At 45.6% G+C, this 21,795-nt stretch overlaps 2 protein-coding genes across 7 annotated transcripts; both read left to right on the forward strand.

Annotated features, from left to right (window-relative positions):
* The first annotated feature begins 230 nt into the window (after positions 1-230).
* srsf7a (serine and arginine rich splicing factor 7a) lies at positions 231-6,799 on the forward strand. Of its 5 annotated transcripts, XR_013811744.1 has the most exons (9): positions 231-457; positions 1,323-1,558; positions 1,807-1,986; positions 2,292-2,378; positions 2,513-2,560; positions 2,779-2,826; positions 2,995-3,177; positions 4,184-4,719; positions 5,702-6,799. XR_013811744.1 is itself a non-coding variant. In XM_079733678.1 (8 exons), the coding sequence occupies exons 2-8, from the start codon at positions 1,335-1,337 to the stop codon at positions 4,245-4,247; spliced, it is 834 nt and encodes a 277-aa protein (XP_079589804.1). In that variant the 5' UTR covers positions 231-457; positions 1,320-1,334; the 3' UTR covers positions 4,248-6,799. The 5 variants fall into 5 exon arrangements, 4 of the variants coding, with proteins under 4 accessions (XP_079589804.1, XP_079589803.1, XP_079589806.1 ...); XM_079733678.1 differs by having other exon boundaries at positions 1,320-1,558; positions 4,184-6,799; XM_079733677.1 differs by having other exon boundaries at positions 4,184-6,799.
* Positions 6,800-8,173: 1,374 nt separating this feature from the next.
* LOC307072017 (heterogeneous nuclear ribonucleoprotein L-like) lies at positions 8,174-15,406 on the forward strand. Of its 2 annotated transcripts, none has more exons than XM_079731164.1 (14): positions 8,174-8,290; positions 9,093-9,208; positions 9,320-9,557; positions 9,654-9,739; positions 9,907-10,003; positions 10,310-10,382; positions 12,500-12,532; positions 12,732-12,803; positions 13,202-13,452; positions 13,614-13,735; positions 13,946-14,147; positions 14,303-14,360; positions 14,499-14,627; positions 14,871-15,406. In XM_079731164.1, exons 1-14 carry the CDS (start codon positions 8,213-8,215, stop codon positions 14,927-14,929), a joined length of 1,614 nt encoding a protein of 537 aa, XP_079587290.1. In that variant the 5' UTR covers positions 8,174-8,212; the 3' UTR covers positions 14,930-15,406. The 2 variants fall into 2 exon arrangements, with proteins under 2 accessions (XP_079587290.1, XP_079587291.1); XM_079731165.1 differs by having other exon boundaries at positions 14,517-14,627.
* The last annotated feature ends 6,389 nt before the right edge of the window (positions 15,407-21,795 follow it).

Genomic DNA, 21,795 nt, shown 5'->3' on the forward strand with positions numbered 1-21,795 from the left:
GAGACCGTTAATACTTCGGAGTAACATGGGAATGAATTAAAATACAGCGTTTACAGGAAGTGCGTCATTATTGCGCATCTAGGACCCCGAGTCGATCTGGTACCCACACCGGCCCTGTACGAAGTTTTGCGCATATATTCGGACGGCCACATGGGGGCACTGTTTGGTTCGTGGGGGAACGTCCCGCCCTTTGATGAAACGCTAGACTGCGCAGATGCGGATGTGGCGGCTTCGGGGGGCTCGCTGATTGGACAGCCCGCAGAGCTAGCGCTAGAGCTTAGCCAGTTAGCCTAGCGGAAAGAAGGTGTAAGATACATTAACGCTTGTTACATTGGTTACTGGCCAAATAACACAGTTGGATCGGTATATCTTCGGTTAAGTTGAAGGGTTAGCTGCTGCTCACGTGCAGTAGAAGCTTCTTCACCGGGGGCAGTGACGTGGAAACCGACGGAACAAGGTACGACGGCTAACGCATGGGCTCGCCATTGTTTATGGACAGATGCGGGCACCGACTAATTCCAAGATAATGTAATACAATAGTGTGTTTAAAATGCTTTTTAAATTCTCGGTTTGCTGAGTATCGCTGGCCTCCAATGCATACTTCTTCTTCGGTATTGACGTTTAATCATATTTTCATTTACTCACCGTACAACAGTTTATTTTTGTCCAGAACATAGTCGGGTCCACACTCAGGTGTATATCTAAATATAACGCTCTGACAATCTGATGGCATGTGGACACATGGCTACGTTTATCCTGTTGAGCGAGCAATAACTAACGTTACTCAGGTATTGGTGAAAGGGTTGGCTCATCGAAAATATGAACTTATAGTGTTTAGTTTCAACTGTGCCTTTAGATTGTTTGAACGAATTGTGTTCATGGCCAACTGCATCTTATATACATTGAGCATAAATGGACTAATACCAAGACCAATATCGCTGTATGCTGCTTTTTTTGCATTTAAACCATGAGGTTGTTATAAAACGGACCAAACTAGGAAGTTGACGAGCGGCCTTTGAGTGACGCATGGCGCGCGTATAGGCGGCCGCGCGTGGGCTGGACTGGCGCTTGGGTAAAGGTCATCACGATGAGATTTGATGATTGATGATCTACAGATCTCGTCAACAGTGGAGTTATCAAGCTCCTCGATCCTTAATCCGCTGGTGTGCCTATGATGAAGTTTCAATCAATTCCTTGTCGCATAATAAGCCGTACTACGGTACTTTTTTTTTTTTTAGTAGTGCATTGGTGTTTTTTTCTTGCATTATTCTCATGTACACGCGCGGTTCTCTTCCTTCTGGGCTCCTTTCTTCTCCCAGCAGACGAGGTGAGAGATGTCCCACTACTCCTCATCCCGTAGCTCGTCGCGGGCCACCGACTGTAAAGTGTACGTCGGTGACCTGGGCAATGGCGCAGCGAAAGGCGAGCTGGAACGGGCTTTTAGCTACTATGGCCCCCTTCGTACTGTGTGGGTGGCCCGGAACCCTCCTGGGTTCGCCTTTGTCGAGTATGAGGACCCCAGAGATGCAGAGGATGCTGTGAAGGGAATGGATGGAAAGTGAGTATTCAAATTCTTCGCTTCATCTCTACAGACTAGTCGTTAAACGGGCCCTACCGCTTCCAAAACAAGCCGTATTCACATGCATTGGATTCTGTTTTGAACACACACATTTATTTTGCTTTTTTTCTCAAACAAAAATCGGATGTTGGCCATTTTGGTGTCAGAATTTTCACAGCAATTTCCACCAAAACTATATTGCCGGGCAAGCTTTCGCTTTTAAATTAAACTGCTGTCTTTTCCACCAGGGTCCTTTGTGGTTCTAGAATTCGTGTTGAGCTTTCAACCGGCATGTCCAGGAAGGGTCGCGGGCGCCCAAGTCGTCGCCACTTTGACCCCCAAGACCGTTGCTACCAGTGTGGTGACCGTGGCCACTATGCATACGACTGCTACCGCTTCAACAAGAGGGGTGGTGGCCGACGTAGCAGGTACCCCCAAGGCCCCTCACATACCTCTACTGCACAACCAATCACAGCTTCCTTGAAAAGTGTTTACTTTATCTGAAAGATGTCAAAAGGCATCATGAGGTTAACCCTAACAACTTTATCTGAAAGATGTCAAAGGGATCATGAGGTTAAACCTCACCACTTTAGGTTAGGTTAACCCTGACCACTTCATCTGAAGATGTCCCGGGGGTTGAACCTAACAGCTTCATCTGAAGATGTCCTGCAGATGAATGCCCTCCAATGTGCGGAGTCGGTTAAACCATATCGGTTGTTCTCTTCTTTTCTAGGTCCCGCTCTCACTCCAGATCTCGCTCCCGCTCCAGGTCTCGTGGTCGCCGCTACAATTCCCGCTCTCGTAGCCGTAGCAACGAACGGTACATGGATGTGCTGCATGCTTCAAGCATTTTATTTGTCAATGCCTGCCCATTGCTGTTTATTGATTGTGAGAATGGTGCACACTCCAGGTGGATGTGTGTCATTTCCTAACCCTTTGCCTGTTGTCTTTTAGTGGCAGTGGGCGACGCCGTTCTCCATCGTACTCTAAGCGCAGAAGCAGGTGAGCCTCAGTGTAGACGGCTGTTACCAGAGCTGATGTTGGCCTTTGTTCTTTCCCCACCATGTAATATGACCTCACTGCCAGAGGGTCGCTCTCTGTTATCGTATTTCAACACCCACACGTGGAGACTTAAACCTGCTGCTCGCCCTGTTTCTTGAACCCGTCTGGCTTGTTTAGTGCTTTGGCCTTGTTCACTTAAAGTGTTTCCATGACAACAGGTCTGGCTCTCCAGCCCGCTCTAATAAGTCCAGGACTCCTGCGAGAAGGTGAGTTTCAAATCTTTGGCGCAGTGGTTTTTCCGAAGATGGAGTGAAATATATTTAGGCCCAGTCCCCCCCCCCCCGTCGACTTCTAACATCACACACGTCTCCCATAGAATCAAAGTTGGTCGTGATATTTTCCCAGTCCTTGACCCGTTTGGTGTGCTTCACCAGTCGCTCTAGGTCCCGGTCCAGGTCCGCCTCAGCTCCCCGCCGTCGCTCTGCGTCTGGCCCCAGGCGCCGGTCTGCGTCTGGCCCCAGGCGCCGGTCCGCGTCTGGCCCCAGGCGCCGGTCCGCGTCTGGCCCCAGGCGCCGGTCGGCCTCGCGCTCCCGTTCGCCCAGCCACAAGAGGACAAGGTACGGCCCCATTTCTACTTCCTCACTCACTGTAGAAAAGCTGTTTTAACTTGTCTAGTTCAACCAGATGTCTTCTTTTAGAAAAGTAATTGAATTTGCCCTGTGTACTACCCCTTTAGCAGTCTAGTGATCAGCCAGCCTTATGTGTTCAGCAAAGGGTCAGATTTGCACATTAGCCAGGGTAGATGGGCTTGTCCTCTGCATTAAGCGTAAGATGAGCCTCTCCATTAGTCTGCCTCCGCCAGGGAGCAGCCTCAGACCAGCCCAGGCACAGCCACAGCTCCCCTACATCGTCGACGTGATTCGGACGGCTCTGCTACTGTTTCTCAGTAGCAGGATAGAGAGGTGGAGGCAGGGAGGATGGATAGGAGATGAATAGGAAGTGAAGTGGAAGGCTTAGAACGGCGGCCTTCCTTCATGTACCCGGTTCTCTCTTCACAGCCATCACCTAGCGGTGGAGCAGGAGGTTCCTGTTAACCTCCGCCAGGCTTTGTGCTGAGGAACTGAGAATAGGGCACATGGAAGGAAGGAAGGAAGGAACACCTTTTAATCTTAGGATAGCCAATGGGTTTTCATCTCTTATAGTTGCAGCAAGACCCTGTTAGCTAAGCATTTGAGGTTCATTAGATGCAGTCTTAATTTAAAGGGAAAACCACAATATGACTAACACTAAAATCCAACAGCAGGAACCGCACCATCTCTGGAAGCCTTAGTCTTTCTGAATGCAGCTTCAGATTGGTTTTAATAAGGGTATTATCCCTGGCCCTCTGCTTTTGGATCGTAGTGTTTAGTTACTCTTTAAACTGACTGCAGTCTTGAACTGAAAGATTAGTAAACAGTTAGTAAAAAGTTCAAATGTTGTTCTAAATTTGGGTGGGTTCTTATGTACAGTAAAGGGGTACTTGTAGAATGGCAGTTGGGTGTATTTGGGGTTCAGGCAGCATAGCACCAGTGGTGACTCATCTTTGCAGAACGGTTTTGTTTATTTTTCATATTTTCTTTAAAGCGTGTGGTGGCAGCGGACCCCAGGGTCTGCCCGCTGCCGGCGGTCACGTCCTGCGGGAGGGTGACTTAAGCCCTGAGCTGAGATCAGCCTCCGCCTGCAGCTGGCGTTAGAGTGAGAGAGAGCGAGAGAGAGAGGTCGACCGACCGACCGAGCGCTCCCCCACAGTGAATGGGCGACCGACGCACGCGCTCAGACCAGAACCGCCCGAGCACACACACAGTTGTTCTACTAGAGCCAGCCTTCAGGCCTGCCAGCGGGCGGACCCACACAGTCAGAGTCTCGACCACACCCTTCTTGAACCCCTTACCCCCCTTCCCCCTCCCCTTTCCCTTCCTCCACCCTCCTCCCCCCCTTCACCTTCCTACCTACCGGAGCTCTCCGGCCTCTGTCTTAGCTTATGAGAGGGGAAGGGAGCGCGCTGAGGAGACTTCAGTCGTCTTCAAGAGCCTCCCAGCGCAGTCTCTTCGAGTAGTAGTCATCCGTCCTTCAGTGCTTTCGTCCTCCGCTTCAATGTACTTGTTGTTTCTGGCTCAAAGGTAAACATCCAGATGTCCCGTCCCCCCCCCTACCCCCACTGATAAGGCTAGAAAACAGCTGGTTTCGATGTAAAGCACTCACCTGAGGTGGCGGGGCTGACTGTTAGCCGTTAGGGCAAAGGTGCTGCGCATGCTGATGAGTGACTGAGTGAGTGATTGAGGGATGAAAGGATAATGTGCTCAATTTCAGAGACCTTGAACGAAATGGGGAACATAAACGGGTACTTTAGCCTTAAGCTAACGGAAACTGTAACTGGTTGGCCGACAGAATAACATTATTGAAAATTACAAGGCGGAGCTCAAGACCATGTGGCCATCCACTAAAGTAAAACCAACTTAGCAGTAGACTCAGGAATGAATGGAATTGAATGCACTCTAAATGATTTTATTGATTCCCCTAATAGATAAAACATAGACTCAGTCAGAATGTATGTGTCTTGAGCCCTATAATGTGAAGGTGACTTTATATAAGTCTAGTTTAACTTCTCCAATGTAGAAACCCTAGCCCTGGTAGAAAGCCTGTTATGTCCCGATTGGTGGTGATTGAATCTAATATCTGTTCCCATTACAATGTGTTGATCCCAGCCTACCAGATGACATGTATTGTCCTTTGATGCAAAGAGACTGTTTGTGGGGCAGTTGTATAATTGGGTGTGTTCAGAAGTGTCGGTCCTTACAATTGGATTTCCATTGGAAAGCCAAGGACCGGCCTGCTGAAACTCCTACATACATCTCATGGGATTCACCCCCGGACCAATGCCATTTCCCTGGCAACGATTATCCCTTAATGCATTGAATCTGAGTCCCTGCACCAGGACCGATTTGCAATATAACTGAATCTTCTTGACTATTTGGTGTACTGTAATCGAATGGTTCTGAATCAAGCCAGGGAAATGGCACAGGAAGCGGGCGGGGAGTGTAAAGGTTGTGTTTTCCTTGTCCCCATGCAGCAGCCATTAACCCTCATGTCTCTCTGTTACAGTCGTTCCCGCACACCAAGCGCAAAGAGGAGCCCCACCCCCGGAGGCGACTGAACATACCCAACCACACCCTAATAACATCCACCCAACCACACCCTAATAACATCCACCCAACCACACCCTAATAACATCCACCCAACCACACCCTAATAACATCCACCCAACCACACCCTAATAACATCCACCCTGATGCACACCCTAATAACGCATAGTGATAACACACACCTAACCAAACCCTGATGCACACACCCAACCACACGGAAATATGAGATGCTAATAACACACTAACCCTAACCACACAACACAAACGCAAAAAAATTCTCCCCCCCCCCCCCCCCAAACGAAACTAGTCTCTCAGAAACCATAGTGTGCGGTTTGCTTTGAACAGTTATTTTAGCAGTTGAAAATGGCACATTGTATGGACCTGGCTTTTTAGTTTTTAAATTATGTGCCCGAGTTCCTTATGCTGAATGGCACCCTTTATTATTTCTATTTACACTTCCAAGGACCTTGCAATAACTTGCTTGTATTTCATAGAGAAACTGTACATTATAGTCAAATTCCTAGTTCGTAACGAATCCTGAAGGTTTTTTTTGGTTTAATTTATGGAATGAAACTCTTTCACACTGAAATATGCTTCAACAAGACCCAACCTTAATTGCTTGATATTGTGTTTCAATCCTCCGTTGCTGTTGTTTATTAGGGCTTTATCTTATGTTTTATGGGATGACCCAACCCCCCCCCCCCCCCCCCCCCCCCAGGCTGTTCAGTTCCAGCCCCACCTCTGTCCCGTCGGGACTGGCCTGCATGTCTTGGGACCATGGTTACATGTCGTCATGGTTACGTGTCGCTGGCTCATGGAGAAGGCCGTCCCTTAGCATGAAGTCTGGTCTTCTACTGCACTGCCCGTTTTGTCCTCAGCCCACTGTCAACTGATCGGGATTTCTGCTGTTCATTTGTTCCTGTGATTAATTTTTTGTATAGGTTTTTAAAGCTATAGAGTTCTGGCTTTTGTTTTTGTAAGGGCTGTTTCTTAATATTGGTTGACTGTCCCTGGCTCACAAGTGGCAGTTATTTTTGAATAAATTTCTTGGACATGTCTTTCGTCTGGTATTTCATTTGTTAATTTGTATCGGCTTTCGTCGTTCAATTGACAAATAAGCAACTGAAAGTTTATTTCTTGTCCTCTTTCCAGTGACACTTATTTTAAATATAACTTATTCATTCAATTAACCCACAAAATACTTGCAATTAAAGGTTAAGTAATATAACATGGGAGGAAGTGCAGCTCACAGAATATAAGCATAGTGCTTCTGTAAGCGCTATGTTAACCGTAATAAGCGACCAAATATTGTGACTAATTTATTTGGTCTCGCTAAAAAAAAAACACTGCACTGTTGCCGATCAACGGACACATTTTGCTGATTTCACACAGGTCCACACGTTGCTGCAGGATAACTACTTGGTATTACGTACATTTGTCTGTTTCCATTTATTGTGCAACCAGGGAAATAAGAGAGGAGCCGGTCTTAACCGCTTGATCACACTGCGTTGTTATCGTTTCCGGCTTCGTACCTCACCATTTATCATTTAACTAAAAAGTTATCTTTGGGAATGTTAATCTTTGCGTTGCGAAATGAGTTTCAATCGAAGATAGACAACGATTGATTGACGGTGGAATGATGTTAAACCAAGTGTCCCAGTGCTTCTTTATTCTACAGCACCCATATAAGGCATGTGCCTTTAAAAGACTGTCGGATTTAAATACTGTATAATTACATTTAATTGTACTGCAATGTCCAAATCCAGTCTTAATCATTACGAATGGAATAATCAAGAAACACATTTTTGCATGGTAAGGGTAAGCAGTATGGGAGTGTTTGTTTGCGGTACGTACGCCGCGATATTGACAGGGCCCATGAGAGTTAACCCTGTAAACATACGTGACCTATGCTAGTCACAACTTTGTCGGTCCACTTCTCGCATTGGAATCAATTTCAAAACACAAAGTGTCTCCATAATGATGAATATACTTTCCCATTTAATGACCAAAAAAACAATACTTCTTACATATACATTCCAATGCCCTTTTGCTTCCAATATCGAGGCGGTCTGCGGTGCGGTTATGCAGCGATATAAAAGCCCGAGTATGCAATAATTCGTCAGACAAATTGTAATGTGCATATTTGTCCCTGTAAGTTACACCATAGTAACAAAAACTGGAAATCTATATTTGTACTGCTACTATAAAAAAATATATGATGGAAAATTCGAACTTGATAAAAGCAAGGTAGGTTGTATTGATTATTTAAACTCGACCCTGATTACGGCGATCTGGTAGTGTCTTCCTATTGGTTCCTCCTTGTGTCACATAAAAATGAACAGGTGTTTTAAACCAATCGGTGCGCGCAAATAGTAATAATGGGCGTGGTCATCGGAGGGTCGTTTTTCTTGACTTTTCCGTCCATTTTCTCTCAGTCGTCACTCCAACCAACCTTTTTAACCGGGACAACATGGCTACTGCAACCAGCCGTTATTACAGCGAAGACGGCAGGGCAACGAAACGACAGAAAACCGACGGAATGGCAACGGTAAGTTCACTCGGTAATAAGTATTAAGCAAGCGCTCGACGGTGCCCACAGTTGGCTAAAGCACGCAATCTCGGTATGAAGATCCATTCAATCCAACGCCTGTAGGAATACCCCGAAGTAGTCGGTTCAAACATTAAAATGTGTCCTATGAAACATAACAATCTCGTTAATTTAGACTCACTGACAATATTCCTGTATCCTTTTAAAAACGATATGCCAACGACCATTGTGCATTCATTTACACGAGTTAAAAGTGAAAAGGTACGCCCTGCTAACTGGGCCGCGCCACGCCGGATAGGCTTTGTTCGCCTCATGCTAATGCTAGCTAGCACCTTGAGGTTTCCCATGTCATATGTGGCCACATTTGAACATTGCCGTTTTCATTAGGTTTTAATATGGTCGCACTCGCATTATATTTGAATTGGAAAAACTGCGGACCGCTCTTGTGTTATTTCGTATTAAATCCGTAACGGACGTAACGCTACTCAAGACCCCTCCCCCTATGGTTACCCCTTTGTCCCAATCGGTCCCAGCTGCACCAGGTTCATTAATATGGCCAAATCATGTTTGTTCTTTCACGGCCTGCACATATAAATTGGCACGTTACGTTAATCCGCGCTTCGATCCTAGTAATTACAATTATTTAAACCGGTCCCCTTCGCATCGTAAGGTCGGGTGAATTGGCCGGAAATGGCCGCACTGCTTTCCCGATAGGACATCCCAATGGGACTACTACGGAGTGAGTCGCGTTCAGCGCATCAAGTGAACGCACTTCAAATGGCTAAACCTTTATTTGTTTCAGGGCTATGAGGACCCGCACAAGACCCTTCCGTCTGTGGTGGTGCATATCCGTGGGCTGGTGGATGGGGTCACTGAGGCGGATTTGGTGGAGGCCCTCCAGGAGTTTGGAGCAATTAGGTAAATTCTACAAGAGCACATTTGACCGAATAGTTAAACCAGACATATTTAACCAAGGGTTTATGAGGTTGCGTCTCCAGCGTCTCATCGTTTTTGTCTTTTGTGTTGTAGCTATGTTGTTGTGATGCCCAAGAAGCGTCAGGCCCTGGTGGAGTATGAGGACATGAACGGGTCTTCCACTGCCGTGACCTACGCCGCGGACAACCAGGTGTACATTGCAGGCCACCCGGCCTTCATCAACTACTCCACCAGCCAGAAAATATCAAGGCCTGGAGACTCAGACGACTCCCGGACCGTCAACAACGTCCTGCTCCTCACCATCATGAACCCCATCTACCCCATCACCTCGGTAACCACAGGGCGCCTCATTGGTCGGATTTCATATTGGGCATTTTGTTGGTTGTAATTGTGGTTGATGATTGATGGTTTGTCCTTTTTTGCACAGGATGTCTTGTACACCATCTGCAACAACTGTGGGCCTGTCCAGAGGATCGTGATCTTCAGGAAGAATGGTGTCCAAGCCATGGTCGAATATCCTTTTAGATGAGATTTGGGTTCACGAGCAGACTATAAATACGTTTTACCGTTTTGAGGTCACACCTCTGCTAGCTGAAGCATGCTAGTGTGCCTTAGGTAATGATAAAACACACTATTGTGCTACCATGTTTCCGCCTATGTTTCCTTAACTCCAACATCACATTCGACTCGGTTCAGAGTGCACAGAGAGCAAAGGCCTCGCTCAACGGAGCGGACATATACTCCGGCTGTTGTACTCTCAAGATCGAGTATGCCAAGGTACTTGATTTTAAACCGTCAACATTATCTCTCAACAAAGACTGGGTATTTTGTTGTTTGCATGCCCCAACTGGTGCAAACAAAAATTGGTCTTGGTGACAAGACTGATCATGTAAACTTAACTTTTTGTTAATGGTACAGAGTGTACACTTGAGAACATGTCTAAATATTTACACTGGGGTAATTGTAAAGAACTCTTTGAATTTATGCTACCGGAATTTAAACTCTTTATTCAAAAGAAATGTGGATCAGCAAGGAGTTTTAATAAAAAGGTGTGGTTTTGATTATCGTCTCTTGTCTTCGCAGCCTACTCGTCTGAACGTGTTCAAGAACGACCAGGACACCTGGGATTACACCAACCCCAACCTGGGAGGACCCGGTAAGTCTTTAAGCAGGAGCTCCCCGGACACACAGCATTGCTTCTGCCATTGTGGGAATGTTGAGTAACCAGGCTTCTGGTGCAATTTCAACACGACTAGATATGAACAAGACATACAATATAAAGCCCCCATTTCTGTTAATAAGGAGGGTTTTTCAAGTTCCACTGAAGATTGCGTTACTTGCATAAAGGAAAGTTACACTAGTGCAGAGTTGCAACATATTCAAGGTGATGCTACACTCGGGGTTTTGGGAATGCATAAGGATAGGTCACACAAAGGCGCCCTTTACCAACAAAACTATGCCTGTTCACAGCCGCTGCATTCCCACATTTTGACTCCAAATAATGCAATGTTGCAAATACAATAAAGACCTACTGGGATTGAGAGGTACACATTGTTGCTGACAACACCACCACCACCACCACCCTCTCAAACATCCACTTCTCCAGTGAAGACACATCCACTCCAAAGCAGAACAGAAGGCCCCTCTCAAACACAGATGGACAGAGCACAGCGCACCCTCCATCCAACACCATCGCAGTAGGACTGATCTGACTGCTGCTCCCGCACCACGCCTCATCTCCTCCGCATCCCAACACCAGAGCCCTGAAGACTTTCAGTCACCACACAGAGCCACCACACCCGAAGCCGGGGAGCTTGGTGGTCCGTACTTTTGGGGCTGGAAGCTATGCTTGGTCTCCTCCCTGCCCGCCCCCTACCTCTGCTCTCTCTTTCCATCTCTCTCTCCTTTCCCTCTCCTTACCCCATTGGTGTCCATGTGCTCAACACACTGAAACAAACAGACCTGGGGTGTAGCGGTGCCTACAGTCCCACTTTGATAACGGAGAAATGATTACTGACCTGATGGCCATCTCACAGAAGAAGGCCGCACAAAGACAACATCCACAACAGACCATCTGTCCACCCAACAAGCAGACTGATAAACCTAGTGGCAGACACGTGTTACCACAGCGGTACTGATACCACTTGGGCTCGGGCTCTCTGTTCTCTCCGCTTTGTACTGGGCTCGTCCGTTGATGACTCGAGTGACATTCAAGCGACACATTCTCCTGCTGATCCAAATAGATGCCTTGCACAGCAACTGGCATCAACACCACTACTGAATCCTCCTCATCACGCTTAGCCAACAACACAGGAGGAAACACGAGACCAATGAAGACAGGACACTGCTGACAACACCAACCACAGAATCAAGTTACCTGGGTGTCTTACCACATGCATTTTTGTCTAGCTATTTTTTTTTTTCAATCTATTCTATCTAAACTCTCCAGAACGTGTGTAACACCTTCCATGTAATGCAGGTTTGGCAATTTTCGCCTAAGAGGAGCCAGCTTCACGTCTGAAATGTGCTCTAAAGGAGACAAAGTCAAACTAAAAGGAGAGCGGGAGCTCTGGTCGCCGCAGGGCCACCCTGGGTGCACCCCAGAGGCCGGAGGGTGCTCCCGCAGGAGTGGGCCTAAAGACAGTGTTGGATGAAATGAAATGGGTGGAGAGTGGTGGAACTGCTGCAGCTAATGTCTTCTCTCCCTTACCGCAGTGTGTAACAATGCAGTAAGTAAATCCAGACCCCCCCCCCCCGTCTTTTCCACCGGAGAACACGACAGCACAACACCACCTCTGCCCAGCATCCAACACTGCCACACCAGACTGACGCTGACTTTTGTGTTCCCACTGAAACGCCCAACCCTGTTACTGCGTCTCTGGGTGTATTTGTGTGGGAGGGGGCCGTCGGTTGTGTGAACTCCAGCTGTTATTCGATCATGCATCTTTTTAAGTCCGAGGAAATGTCAGATCCCTCCACATGGGTGGTCTTAATGGCTACCCCGGCACTGTTCTGGTGCCAATGACTACTGATTTTTAAAGCCTGTATAATTGATTAACTACATTTTCCTTTTACGTGAAAAGATTTGTACCTGTTTTTATCCCCCTCTCATCCCTGCCTGATTTAGGATAGGTCTCCAATTTGAGGCAGCATGTTACGTGCGCTCCTAAATGCATGCATATTCTATGCTTTTGTTGAGGGGCTAGCTGTGAAATGTAGCTGTACATTTGAACCTGCCTCCTCATTGTCTATGATTATTGTTTACTTCTGCAGATGGTGACGCAGATGGAAATGGAAGCAATTCAGGTGTGTACACATGCAGCATTTAATCAAAATTTTCCTTTTTTGTAAGTGTCGAATCCATCACATTTTCTTTCTGTAAATTCTAAAACCTGGTTTTATTGAAGCATATTCTATTTTTAGAAAAGGGTATGCCTTCTATTTCAGCGTTCCTCTCACAGCTTCATACTTACCCTCAGTCTTCCTCTTGCCTTGTCGTTCTCAGAGGATGTGAATGCCAACCCCAACAAACGGCAGAGGCAGCCTGCCCTGCTGGGCGACCACCCCCCAGAGTACTGTAAGTCCCTCTCCTCAGACACAACCCTACACGGAACAAATAACCCAGCCAGCCGGCCCCCACAATCCTGCAAAAACACTTCTGCCTGGTGGCTTTGGCCACGTTAAATTAGGAAGTCGGGTTTCTAGTCCTGGAATATAGATCTGTGGGACTCCTTTGACCCAGCAACCAAATCTCTAATGACCTTGGGCCTCATCCTCCCACACAGTGGCCCTTAAGAGTTGCAGACATTAAATAAACATGCACAATATGTATACAACGCTGTTTAAATATTTAACCTTTTTTATTGAATGTCAAATGAGATTTCCACCAAGGTCCATGAGCCAGTGTGTCCGTCTCCCGCTGCGCATGCTGACTACGGCCATAACGCTGACGTTGTACACTATCCTCCCCTCCAGCTGGTGCTTACCACGGCGGCTACGACGACAGCTACGGCTCCCCGCCCTACGAGGGCCGACGCATGGGTCCCCCCATGAGGGGCCGTGGTGGGCGGAGCTTCGCCCCCGGCTACGGCCCACCGCCACCCCCTCCCGGGGAGTACGGCGCCCACGCTGACTCTCCGGTCGTCATGGTGTACGGCCTGGAGCCCGTCAAGATGAACGCAGACAAAGTCTTCAACGTCTTCTGTCTCTATGGCAACGTGGAGCGAGTAAGTGGCCAGCATGAGTTCTTTGCAACTTACGACACATAGATAAACTACAATGTATGTAATTGCTGTTACGCATCATAAGATCCTCAACTGTTGGCTGAAGTTCTGCCCTTTAGCTACATGCCACTGGTATCTCACCCTGTATTGTGTGCCCCCGCCAGGTGAAGTTCATGAAGAGTAAGCCCGGGGCAGCCATGGTGGAGATGGGAGACTGCTACGCCGTCGACCGTGCCATCACTCACCTCAACAACAACTTCTTGTTCGGCCAGAAACTCAATGTCTGGTGAGTGTCTTAGTAGGGTTACTCAACCGCTTGCCTTTAGACCCATGGGTATAGGGCTATAGTCTGTTAAAATACTTGAATTAAATGGCACTCTGATTTTTAACCCTAGTACAAAAAAGATCAAAGCTTGATAGGTCTGAAAAAAGTCTTGAGTTGAAACTCGTTGGCACCTCTCCCCCTCAACATGTGTTCTCAACCCTGTGCCTGCAGTGTGTCCAAGCAGCAGGCCATCATGCCAGGCCAGTGCTACGAGCTGGAGGACGGGAGCAGCAGCTTCAAAGACTTCCATGGCTCCAGGAACAACCGCTTCACATCCCCGGAGCAGGCGGCCAAGAACCGCATCCAGCACCCCAGCAACGTGCTGCACTTCTTCAACGCCCAGCCCGAGTCGTCGACGGAGATCTTCGGTCAGGTCCGTACGCAGCGCGCCCGTCTCTGTTGTCGGAAGCTCCGATTCCTGACTCGACGTCTAATGAATAATGCAGAGTGAGAAATCAGGCATGTCAATGAGTGCTAGTTTATTGTGCATTGAGTTTTGTCATCTAAATGTTAACTTTTGTATCACAGATTTGTGAAGAAATTGGTGTGAAGTGTCCAATCAACATCAAGCTGTTCACTGGAAAGAGTAAGCTACTTTATGTTTATATATTCAACATGGGAAGCTTGTATAATAACATAATGTTTTCTTATGGAGACATGTGCTCCACTGCATGATACTTGAGCATGAAGGTAATGACGGTAGAGAGGTGTCCCCTGTGTTAAGTGACTGAATGTCCACCAGGTGGCGCTGCACCAAGTGAGCGCAGTGCGTCTGGACTTCTGGAATGGGAGTCAATCAACGACGCCATGGAGGCTCTGGCCATGATGAACCACCACCAGATGAAGAACACAAGTATGTACCCCCATTGAACGACTTCACAAAAATATAACTACCTAGCTAGTACTACAGAAACTTTTTTTTTACATAATCATTTTTCAAACGACATGAATGACAACGCAAGACGTGCAGAAGTAGAAACGCTGTTCTTCAACCTACATTAGCGCCGGTCGTATGATGCGAGTCACCTGTGTTGTGCTGCTCGACAGCGTGTAGCCTCCAGTTTGTCTTAACGGTATGGGGCTCCTCTCTCCCCAGCTGGCCCGTACCCGTACACCCTGAAGCTGTGCTTCTCCACCGTACAACACGCCAACTGAGTGTCCCCTGGCTGCTGCGGGGAACACCAAGTTCACCGTTCCCCACCAATCCCTACCGGAGGCACCTCAAATATTAGCGGCTTAGACCAGCCTGAATCATTATATATTTTTTGATTTTTACCCTTGACACTTATTTGGCCATTCTGTGATTCAGCCTGTTGTGGGTCTCATCCAGATGTTTGAAAGGTGGTTTGTGTATTTTTTCTGGTGGCAATTCTCGCTTGTCTGTAGTACTTGTGATGCAATGTTCTGTTGTCCTTTTTACTTGGATATTCTTATACAACAGCTATATGTGAGATGGTATATTTCATAAAAGTTGTTTTTATGCTCGGGTGGTTAGGAAAAACATGGTTTTGTATAAGATTTTTTGTTTTATTTTATTTTTATTGCTGCCTCTTCTGCCCCTTCAAGAATCTGTTAATATGCAGGGCAGTCCGTTTTTTGTTGTAAGAAAAATAAAACAAGAACATTAATGAATCCTTGCTTCAATACTCTTCACTTCAAACTATACTATGTAATCGTTGCTCACTTGCTGGTTTCGTAAGTGGCCCACCTCAGACCACACTTTGGCATTCCAGCTGCCTACAATAAAAGCATTGAGATGTACGAACCACACCGACCAGATGAAAGCAACGCATCTGCTTGTTTTTAAACATGTTAATTGTTGAAGCCACAACTGGGTGCTGGTGAATCGTTTTTAAACATGCCATTAGGGGAGAAGGTTTTCTATTCTACCCTCTCCCAACTAGAAATAAATGTGGTGCAGTCCAGATGATAAAGATCTACGATTTATCAGCCTTCTGAACTAAGGCTACGCTAAGTAGGCCTAGGTGTAATTGTTGGTCCGTGGACAAAGACTACTACATGGAGTGAGTACAGTGACTGCAGACACTTTAGAGGAATGTGGGAATGTCGCATACACCGTAGACAATTGACACATGATAAAGCAGTTTTCAGTAACCGTAGCCAGCTGAGCTCCGTGAACGGCTAGAGTTACAGTCGGCAATGTTAGTGCCACAAGCCGATTGTACTTCGGCAATCCAGACACCTTTTATTTATTTGATTTTTACATGTTTATCAGGGGAGAGCGCGAACGCAGTCCCCCACTACCACAAATTATGCAATCGAGATTCCCACATTTGGGGAATTCGCACGGGTCAGCAACAGCCGAAGTGCAATGGCTGAGCCTCGCTATGGGTGAACCACCTTTTTGATCATGGTATCTCCCTTGCCAGGTAAGTATGAGTTACACACGGTCAGGGCGGCAAATAGACTCCCACGTGTGCTTATGTGAGTGACGGTTGCAAAGCATTTCGAATGCCAGGATAGTTAAACATCATTTCGCCTTTTACTGCATATTCAAAAGCAACTTTGAGGTTGATTTAAAAAGGTCAACCAATTAAAAACGACGAGTTAAACGAAGACAATGTTTTCAATGTGATGACTTCCCATCGTGCAGCGCGACGGGACAATCGTGGCCCTTTGACACGCACACACATCGTCCTCTTTGCAGACGTGTATCTGGAATGGGGGAGGCTATTTAAGCAATGTCAGGATGAATCTCACACTCTCACACACTACCAGCAATTAATCATTCGACATTCTCACATTCTTAGAACGGCGCAGGTGGAGTTTTGAGCGTCTGTGTAGCTGCAGACACTGGAGCGTTGTGATAGGCTACTGAGAGTATATGACCGGCCATTATGATCGTCTGATTGTCTGAGAGTGTTGGACATTTAACAAGTATGAAAACATACGTACATTTTCAGAATAATTTATGTTTAATATATTGACCAGGGGAGGGCGCAAACCCAGTGCCCCACTACCAGAAATTATGCAATAGAGATTCCCACATTTCGCACGATTATAGGGCAGTGTAAAGTCTACAGTGTGGATAGACAGTCACGCGTTATGCTTTGTCTAATTCACTGTTGACATTTCTTGGAGATTCCAAGTTGGATCCTAGAATTCCCCACGAGACTACCAACAATACATTCTGTAGACACTGTACTGACAGATACTGACTGCCAATCACAATTCGATATGAATAAGTGAAACATCTATTTTTTTACACGTTTATCAAGGTAGAGCGCTAACGCAGTCCCCACTTTATGCATTCTAGACTGCAACATTTGGGGAATACGTATCAGAGCAGTGGTTTTCAAACTGTGAGGCGCGCCTCCCTGGGGGGCGCCAGAGTTCTTCAGGGGGGGCGCGACGTGAGTAAAAAATATACCAGAAAAAGTAACGCAAAAAAAACGCAAAGACGAAGACGCGCTGTGTTCGAAATCGTTCCCTATTCACTCACTCACTATTCCCTATATATTGTTTATGATAAAGTGCACTATATAGGGAAAGAACAAACGAGAATTTGGACACTACGCTGAACATTTTTAAACGTCATTTGCGTCAGTAAATGCGCCGGGTATTTGTGCAAGGCAGACAGATGCGCCAACATCATGTAAACAAACCGGGCACCCACGAGGAAAGCTGGAGGCTGTATTGATGTTGAAAGTTACATTTCCTTGATCAAGGTTTTTTTTAAAATTAATTTTGAATGTTACATTTTCTATGTTAAATCCCAAATAAATTGTTGACATTTCTATTCGTTTTCACGGCTATTCAGCTTCTTCTTCTCCTCCGGAAAATACGACTGCATTGCATTGTTGTATACGGGAGTACCATGTAGGGAAACATGTACATTCACTGAAATGTTGGGTATTTTAAGTCCACTATATAGTGCAAGAAATTTACCACTGAGAATTCGAACACCACTACAAAATGGCGAGCACCCTATAGTGCACTAAATCCGTGATAGGGAACGATTTCGAACACAGCTACGCAAACTCATTGCTCCCACTAAAGTTGAGGTGAGCTAAAAAGGAGGCTAAACTGGCAGTTTACAGATTAAGATGTTCAAATGTATTTTAAAAACGTTAAGCAAAAACATGCTTATATAAAGATGTTAAAATGTGTTAAGAAATATGTTTAAAAGCGCACAAATATGTTTAGAATCTTTCAAAAATATGTTTAAAATGTTTCAAAAAAATATGATCAGAGATCTTTAAAATGTTTAAAATATGATCAGAGATGTTTAAGATATGATCAGAGATGTTTAAAATGTGTAAAATAATTAAAAGATCTTTCAAAACACGGATTTAGAAATTGGGGGGGGGGGGCTCAGCTGAAATTTGTTCTCTGGGGGGGGGGGGCTCACTCTCTCATGCTTTGAAAAATACTGTATTAAGAGTGTTTTACAGAAACACTTGGTGTTTGAGAATGGCGCAGTCACATCCATACACACGGTAAACTACTGTTACACATCGGGGATTTGTTTTTTACAGGTTTATCAGGGGAGAGCGCGAACGCAGTCCCCCACTACCACAAATTATGCAATCGAGATTCCCACATTTGGGGAATTCGCACGGGTCAGCAACAGCCGAAGTGCAATGGCTGAGCCTCGCTATGGGTGAACCACCTTTTTGATCATGGTATCTCTCTTGCCAGGTAAGTATGAGTTACACACGGTCAGGGCGGCAACTAGACTCCCACGTGTGCTCATGTGAGTGACGGTTGCAAAGCATTTCGAATGCCAGGATAGTTAAACATCATTTCGCCTTTTAATGCATATTGAAAAGCAACTTTGAGGTTGATTTAAAAAGGTCAACCAATTAAAAACGACGAGTTAAACGAAGACAATGTTTTCAATGTGATGACTTCCCATCGTGCAGCGCGACGGGACAATCGTGGCCCTTTGACACGCACACACATCGTCCTCTTTGCAGACGTGTATCTGGAATGGGGGAGGCTATTTAAGCAATGTCAGGATGAATCTCACACTCTCACACACTACCAGCAATTAATCATTCGACATTCTCACATTCTTAGAACGGCGCAGGTGGAGTTTTGAGCGTCTTTGTAGCTGCAAACACTGGAGCGTTGTGATAGGCTACTGAGAGTATATGACCGGCCATTATGATCGTCTGATTGTCTGAGTGTTGGACATTTAACAAGTATGAAAACATACGTACATTTTCAGAATAATTTATGTTTAATATATTGACCAGGGGAGGGCGCAAACCCAGTGCCCCACTGCCAGAAATTATGCAATAGAGATTCCCACATTTCGCACGATTATAGGGCAGTGTAAAGTCTACAGTGTGGATAGACAGTCACGCGTTATGCTTTGTCTAATTCACTGTTGACATTTCTTGGAGATTCCAAGTTGGATCCTAGAATTCCCCACGAGACTACCAACAATACATTCTGTAGACACTGTACTGACAGATACTGACTGCCAATCACAATTCGATATGAATAAGTGAAACATCTATTTTTTTACACGTTTATCAAGGTAGAGCGCTAACGCAGTCCCCACTTTATGCATTCTAGACTGCAACATTTGGGGAATACGTATCAGAGCAGTGGTTTTCAAACTGTGAGGCGCGCCTCCCTGGGGGGCGCCAGAGTTCTTCAGGGGGGGCGCGACGTGAGTAAAAAATATACCAGAAAAAGTAACGCAAAAAAAACGCAAAGACGAAGACGCGCTGTGTTCGAAATCGTTCCCTATTCACTCACTCACTATTCCCTATATATTGTTTATGATAAAGTGCACTATATAGGGAAAGAACAAACGAGAATTTGGACACTACGCTGAACATTTTTAAACGTCATTTGCGTCAGTAAATGCGCCGGGTATTTGTGCAAGGCAGACAGATGCGCCAACATCATGTAAACAAACCGGGCACCCACGAGGAAAGCTGGAGGCTGTATTGATGTTGAAAGTTACATTTCCTTGATCAAGGTTTTTTTTAAAATTAATTTTGAATGTTACATTTTCTATGTTAAATCCCAAATAAATTGTTGACATTTCTATTCGTTTTCACGGCTATTCAGCTTCTTCTTCTCCTCCGGAAAATACGACTGCATTGCATTGTTGTATACGGGAGTACCATGTAGGGAAACATGTACATTCACTGAAATGTTGGGTATTTTAAGTCCACTATATAGTGCAAGAAATTTACCACTGAGAATTCGAACACCACTACAAAATGGCGAGCACCCTATAGTGCACTAAATCCGTGATAGGGAACGATTTCGAACACAGCTACGCAAACTCATTGCTCCCACTAAAGTTGAGGTGAGCTAAAAAGGAGGCTAAACTGGCAGTTTACAGATTAAGATGTTCAAATGTATTTTAAAAACGTTAAGCAAAAACATGCTTATATAAAGATGTTAAAATGTGTTAAGAAATATGTTTAAAAGCGCACAAATATGTTTAGAATCTTTCAAAAATATGTTTAAAATGTTTCAAAAAAATATGATCAGAGATCTTTAAAATGTTTAAAATATGATCAGAGATGTTTAAGATATGATCAGAGATGTTTAAAATGTGTAAAATAATTAAAAGATCTTTCAAAACACGGATTTAGAAATTGGGGGGGGGGGGCTCAGCTGAAATTTGTTCTCTGGGGGGGGGGGCTCACTCTCTCATACTTTGAAAAATACTGTATTAAGAGTGTTTTACAGAAACACTTGGTGTTTGAGAATGGCGCAGTCACATTCATACACACGGTAAACTACTGTTACACATCGGGGATTTATTTTTTACAGGTTTATCAGGGGAGAGCGCGAACGCAGTCCCCCACTACCACAAATTATGCAATCGAGATTCCCACATTTGGGGAATTCGCACGGGTCAGCAACAGCCGAAGTGCAATGGCTGAGCCTCGCTATGGGTGAACCACCTTTTTGATCATGGTATCTCCCTTGCCAGGTAAGTATGAGTTACACACGGTCAGGGCGGCAACTAGACTCCCACGTGTGCTCATGTGAGTGACGGTTGCAAAGCATTTCGAATGCCAGGATAGTTAAACATCATTTCGCCTTTTAATGCATATTGAAAAGCAACTTTGAGGTTGATTTAAAAAGGTCAACCAATTAAAAACGACGAGTTAAACGAAGACAATGTTTTCAATGTGATGACTTCCCATCGTGCAGCGCGACGGGACAATCGTGGCCCTTTGACACGCACACACATCGTCCTCTTTGCAGACGTGTATCTGGAATGGGAGGCTAATTAAGCAATGTCAGGATGAATCTCACACTCTCACACACTACCAGCAATTAATCATTCGACATTCTCACATTCTTAGAACGGCGCAGGTGGAGTTTTGAGCGTCTGTGTAGCTGCAGACACTGGAGCGTTGTGATAGGCTACTGAGAGTATATGACCGGCCATTATGATCGTCTGATTGTCTGAGAGTGTTGGACATTTAACAAGTATGAAAACATACGTACATGGTACAAGGTAGAGCCCTAACGCAGGCGAATACAGAGTGTTCCACAGGTATTACTACTATTGACTGCGAACGTCGCAGGTATTATGCTACAGCTTCGCCACTGCTTGTCATAAAGTTTTCTTTGAACATGTTATTCAGGGGAGAGCGCGAACGCAGTCCCCCACTACCACAAATTATGCAATCGAGATTCCCACATTTGAGGAATTCGCACGGGTCAGCAACAGCCGAAGTGCAATGGCTGAGCCTCGCCATGGGTGAACCACCTACTTGATCATGGTGTCTCCCTTGCCAGGTAAGTATGAGTTGCACACGGTCAGGGCGGCACACAGACTCCCACGTGTGCTCATTTGAGTGACGGTTGCAAAGCATTTCGACTGCCATAATAGTTAGAAATGATTTCGCCTTTTACCACAAATTAATAAATGAACTTTGAGGTTAATTTCAAAAGGTCAACCACGTCAAAAGGACAAGTTAAACTGGAAGACAATGTTTTCTAAAACGGTGTTGTCTTCCCATCGTGCAACGCGACAATCGTGGCCATGTAACCCGCACACACGTCGTCCT

Source organism: Pollachius pollachius (genome assembly GCF_949987615.1).
Source record: "Pollachius pollachius genome assembly, chromosome: 3".
Lineage (NCBI taxonomy): Eukaryota > Metazoa > Chordata > Actinopteri > Gadiformes > Gadidae > Pollachius > Pollachius pollachius.